Source organism: Miscanthus floridulus, unplaced genomic scaffold (assembly GCF_019320115.1).
Source record: "Miscanthus floridulus cultivar M001 unplaced genomic scaffold, ASM1932011v1 fs_396_2_3, whole genome shotgun sequence".
Lineage (NCBI taxonomy): Eukaryota > Viridiplantae > Streptophyta > Magnoliopsida > Poales > Poaceae > Miscanthus > Miscanthus floridulus.
Genome location: NW_027096701.1, coordinates 22,250 through 28,029, shown reverse-complemented (window position 1 = coordinate 28,029; position 5,780 = coordinate 22,250). Strand labels below are relative to the sequence as shown.

At 46.0% G+C, this 5,780-nt stretch overlaps 1 protein-coding gene across 1 annotated transcript; it reads right to left on the bottom strand.

Annotated features, from left to right (window-relative positions):
* Window positions 1–123: 123 nt before the first annotated feature.
* Window positions 124–5,540, bottom strand: LOC136531634 (aspartyl protease family protein At5g10770-like). Its single transcript, XM_066524282.1, has 2 exons — window positions 5,321–5,540; window positions 124–1,614 (listed from the first exon to the last, which is right to left on the bottom strand). The coding sequence occupies exons 1-2, from the start codon at window positions 5,478–5,480 to the stop codon at window positions 278–280; spliced, it is 1,497 nt and encodes a 498-aa protein (XP_066380379.1). The 5' UTR covers window positions 5,481–5,540; the 3' UTR covers window positions 124–277.
* Window positions 5,541–5,780: the final 240 nt, after the last annotated feature.

Here is a 5,780-nt window from a genome sequence, read left to right as displayed (position 1 = left end):
ATCTGTCATCATCTACTCGCATGATGTTTTAGTGGAACCGATCTGTGTGATCAGCTACTCGCATGTTGTTTTAGACGGACGTGATAGATCTATTTTGTACTAGTCTTACGTATAGATGTTGGCAAATGATAATGTGCCGTCTTATTGTTGCGATGATACTATTATATTCTTCAGTCTGACCTTGCATTGTGTCACACTGATCACTGACCGTGTTGGTGGATGCAGGTGCTAATTAAGTTCGCTGGTTGTTTGGGACCCAGCAGTGAGAGCCAGCTGATCAGCAAGCTCCGGGGGCGAATCCGACAACCTTGCTGCCAACGTCGTACAGGACGCTGTACGTCTTCTGCTGCGTGCTCCCGATGATAGAGACGTCGGTGTCCTTGCCGTTGGCCGCGAACGCCAAGCACGCGTGCGACACGTCCACCGCGTACAGGATCCCCGAGCTGTCGACGTCCAGCGTCGCGCCGCCACGGAAAAGCAGCGACACCGTGGGCACCGGGATGATCCCCTGCAGCCCCGTGAGGTTGAAGCAGGTGTCCAAGACCGAGAAGCTGGGGGCCTTGCTGTACCCGAGAACCCCCATGTCCGCGGCGAACGCCGACCGCAGCTGCCTGTACGCCGAGGGAGGGAGTCGCGTGATCACCGTGCCGGAGTCAATGAGCGTGCGGCCGGCGGAGAAGACGGAGCCCTGGACGGGCAACAGATGCCCGCCGACCTTGATGCCCGTCAGTGCCACGTAGTAGAACGTCGGCCCCATGTTTGTCAGCATCGGCGTCTGGCGCGCGTTCGCGGCCCCTGGCGCTGGCGCGGCGCCCGGACCAAAGTGCAGGAATCCCGTCCCGGTTGGATCTGCCGGGAGGCAGTAAGCGAACACGCCTTTGTACCTGTGGTACGCCTGCATCGTCAGCGAGTTCTTGCCACGGCCGAGACCCATCACCCCTGCCGACCACCCGAACAGCCCCCATGTCTTCTTACTGCTGCACCCGAACCGGAAGTCCTGGATGGTGTCGTGGCCCAGGATGAGGGTGTCATGGGAGTAGTAGCCTTGGGTATAGGAGTAGTCCCGGTAATGGATCTCGTAGACGCAGTGGCCGGCGCGCGAGCAGTTGGCGCCGGGGACGGAGCAGTTGGGCGACGCGCACGGGATGTTGGCGTAGGTGGAGGAGTTGGCCGGGTTGAAGAGCGGCTCCGCCTGCCGGTGGCAGAATTCCATGCACGGTTTGCACTGCACCCACGCCATGTTGCTGCCGGTGTCCAACGCCACCGTAAACCGCTCCGACGGCGTGCCGAGGCCGATGGCCACCACGTAGTTGCCTGTTTTCAGGTCGCTCCCCGACGACGCAGGCAGTGCCGTGGACGAGTTGGCGGGGATCGAGTCCGACGCACTGCTGGACTGGATCAGCTGCTGCTGCTGCTGAACCGGCGGCGACGACGCGCCGTGCTTCTGCTTCACCCGGCCGCCCGAGGTCGTCTCGGACACGCGGCGGCGGATGTTCTCAACGCGACGCTGGTCCGTGGAGAGGATCTCCATGTGGGCCACCTGCCCGTTCTTGTCAGCCAGCGGCGAGTACTGGCCGTGTTGGTGCACGACCGGCATCCTCCTGCCCGTCGAGGCTACAGTTTTATTTCAGAGACATGACTGGGTAATCAGTGAATGAATAGAATAAAGTTCATAGCTCTTGGGTTTGATATTCACAGTAGTATACAATTTAACAAGACATACTTGTCATAAATGTAAGTCTAGCTTTGATTGAAAAGTTTATAAAACTTTGCAATTTATCCCTTGGACAATTGTGAAGTTCCTTGGCATGATGGGACAGAAAATAGCTAAAAAAACATACATCGTTGGACACCCATTATTATCAATTTCTGTGTACCCGCATAGACGACACTGCTTTATCCTCTACCTGTCTGTTTCGACAAGACAACAAACAGACTGTAACTATAAAGCACGTACAATGTGTCAAGGTTAGTGAACGACCTTACCACTCCTGCCGTAATGCATCTCCCTATTCACCTCACCATTGACCTATGGTCAGGTCAAAGCAGAATATGCTCTTATAGTGTCTGAATGCAATTAGGGCAATAATGGACGTATCGCATCGTTTCCGTTTGTGTGCGCCCGCTGTTGCCATACGTTGCACGCATGAATTCAAATACTAATCGTCCATAAAAGAATGCAATTATGGGAACCGTCCCGGTGAAACAAACTCAAGTTTAACCAAATTATTGGCTTGCTATATTGCTAGAACGAGCCAGACATATTGGCTCGCCTCTCCTGGCAAGCTTATCATGGTCTGTGCTGGTTAGGTGAGGCAAGCTCGCGCCAAGCACGCCAGTAGTTCCTTCTAGATGTCTCAATACATTGAGGTAATCTCCTTCTAGGTATGTCTAACAATCAATTTCTAATGTGTCCGCAGCTCTGTACATAAAATATTTGTAGGATTGCTCGGCTGGTGCTTACAAAAAATTATTTATGCTTTATAATCTACTTGAGCAGAAATATTCAATTATTCATAGGATTCGTATGGTTGGTTGCCTTTTTTTGAGAATTACACAATACAACGTAGATGGCCACAACACGCATGTATACTTACACCTATGAACACACGTAAGCAAACCATACCCCTATGAGCACATCCGAAGGACTGGGCCGGCAGATCTTGAAATTCACGAAGTCACCACGGGCGCCTCGCTGTCGACGGGAATGTTGCCTACTACTGAAAGCATAGCGCCGTTAAATTCTGTAAAAATCCACCCGTGTTAAGTCCAGGACATGAACCTAGGTAGACAGGTTACACCACAAAGAACCCAACCAACTGATCTATGATTAGTTCGCTGGCTGGTTGCCTATTTAGATGAGTTCATTTATGATTAAGTGATCAGACAGAGGCACTAGTACGGATGTAAAATGCTAACCTATCTAGATGTGTTTCAGTTCATAATGGATTTGTTGTTGCCTATTTTAGTTAAAGACATATTGTTGCTATAACCTATGCTTAATTGGTTTCTGACTTACTGTTTTTATCACATGATAATTTAAAATTGTATACTCCACATAGTTAAAGCGCAGTTGTCGTTCTCATTTATTTGGCTACGCTGGTATCCACCTCAATCCACATGTATTGGGATGGATTGAATTGGAAAATTAACTAATTTTCACCCCAATCCACTTCAACACACATGGATTAAGGTGAATAGAAGTGTAGCTAAAGTCTTTATGTGGTTTATAGTATGGTAATAGAAGACTTAGTTCCTATTCCTCTTGCAATGTTTGAAGCCACTAATTTTGATATGCATGCAGCTTTATGTGAATCTTAATCTATATTATAGAGTTAGACGGACTGTATATTAAGTATGAAACATTTTCTTTCTAGAATCCATGATTTAGACCTTCTCACCTTCACCTTATATTAAACTTGTAGGTGGCACTAATCCTTAGTAGCAGTACAAACTTTCTCATCGTTGCTTTGTTTTGTTGTTTGGTAACTCAAATCCTACTTGTAATAGGACTCAAGATAGGTGTACTATTAGGACTTCTAGTTCTATTAGGACTTGATGTAGAATCCTACTAGGAGTAGAGGATTACTACTTGCATATATAGAGGCCTTGGAAGGGACTATATAAAGAAGGGGTAGAGGTCATAGGCATAAACCAAGCCAACAGAAGGGTCTGATCCAATTCTTGCAAGGAGCAATAAGGAGTGCTCAAGGGGATTAAACTAGACAATTCTATTGCACTAGATTCTTGTATAGGGTAAAAATTAGTGGGTCCAAGAGGGTCAAGGACGTTGTGAGAGATCGAGTGACAATCACTTTTTCTCTTTTCGGAGTTGTGCTAATAAATTTTGGGTCGGCTTCTAAATTCTAATCTCTTGTTGTGGTTGCTTCGATTCGTCATCTAGGTTTTTCTACAACATTCATCTACACCGTTCTTGATTTGGTACTCGCAATATCCTTTGAAAGATATCAGGGCTGCTGCGCAAAACTAGAGTATCAGATTCTAGTATGGTCCTGGCAGCATATAGCTACCATGGTGGATCAAACAACAATTAAATATGAAACACGTAGTTTCTAGAATCCACGATTTAGACCTTCTCACCTTCACCTTATGCTAAACTTGTTGGTGGTACTAGTCCTTAGGAGCAGTATAAATTTTCTCAGTCTTTCTCTGTCCCTTGCAACCAATAGCGACCATGGTGGATCAAAACAAGAATGTCTCTAATGACCCTTGACAGAGACTTGTGTAGCCAATACGCATATCCAATGCTCCTGATTAGGGATGTATTTTGGCTAGCTACCCCGTCTCTATGGTCATCATCAGCAAGCGGATACCCAAAACGCGTCCCTAAGGTCAGTACTCACGACACGTTTTGCCAAGACCTATCTATGATGACTGTCAGCGTGAATGGGAATTACTTATATGCACCAAAATGTCTTTAGATCACAAACACAAAAATAAATATGTGAATTTTTTACGCCTATATTATTGGTGAAGAGCCATCTACGATTAGCCTTTTTCGACTGAGTACATGAGTACCGTTTGATAGGTGAGTCATTGGTGACACTGGACCACATGTGAGTCGCTCTTTCAACATGTCTATAAGTATCATGGATGATCAAAGTATCAGGACCTCATTGAAACTATCGGATTTATTCTTACATGAACATGTTATGATTTGCATACACTTGTGTTCTTTTTTGCTTATTTTACTTTGTCTATACAAATTCTCCTATGGATAGTTCCTACCAAGAAACTTCATTTTTTTTAGAAAATGCATACTACATCCGTTCGTTTTTAGTTGACGTTGGTTAGTTATAAATTGAAGTAACCCATGACACAGTTGAAGAAGATTGGAGGGAGCACACACTTACTTTCTGTTACGAGTCCTGGGCCAAATATCAGTGTGTTTAAGAACTGAAATCTTCATATATCTAGATTCTCCATGTTTGCTACGCCGGGCAAATAAAGTTGCACCGGTGAACAACTAACTCACGAGTTTAACGTATATACTTTTTCCTTCTAATAACGATACCACTATGTTCATCTTTTGTTGTCTTTTTCAGTGAACTCAATAAAGAGTAAATATCTTTTTATGTAAATTCATGGCATACAAATGACTTAAATAAATGAATTTGGACCGACAATATGAAAAAAAAAGAATGGGATAGAAAGAAGATATACTCCATACATGAGATGCAGGTATATGAACCAGAAAAAAAAGAATGGGATAAAAATAATTTGGATCGACACAATCACTGAGTGTGAGATCGTGGGATTTAACAATTCAAGAGCCGCATGACGGCATGAGCAAACTAACCTTGTGGTGCGGGCCAAGAGGTGGCACCAGCGATGGAATCCACATCCTCTGCTCCAAGAACACCCCCAGCGCCAGCTCTAGGCACCAAAGCAGCAAGCAGCAGGTGGAGAGGAATGAGCCAGCAACCATGGCAGTTTAGGCGGCGGCAGGATGCTGCCATGGCTGCACGGCGTGCCTACTCTCTAGTAATTGTGAGTGCGCCTGCCTCTCACGTCGTGTCACCGTCTGCCCATGTGTGTATACATATATAGCCCTGGGCTTGATATATGAGCCGTGCAACACGTTGTCTATTTTGGAGTCCTACACTTCTACTGCATTATCCTTCATCCCATTATCCGGCTGAACATGATGAGAGAGATTAGGTATCTCGATTTTCTTCAGGTGGCAGCCGCGGTGAAGAGACCATCACATCATCAAATAAAAATTAACAAAAGCTCGTCTCTGAAAGCTTTATTATTGC

What these genes read in the sequence shown, in the direction of transcription:
- LOC136531634 (XM_066524282.1), bottom strand. Translation starts at nt 5,480, where the DNA reads ATGGCAGCATCCTGCCGCCGCCTAAACTGCCATGGTTGCTGGCTCATT. An exon ending in CTCTTGGCCCGCACCACAAG is followed by an intron (nt 1,615 to 5,320) that starts GTTAGTTTGCTC and finishes ATAAAACTGTAG; the next exon opens with CCTCGACGGGCAGGAGGATG.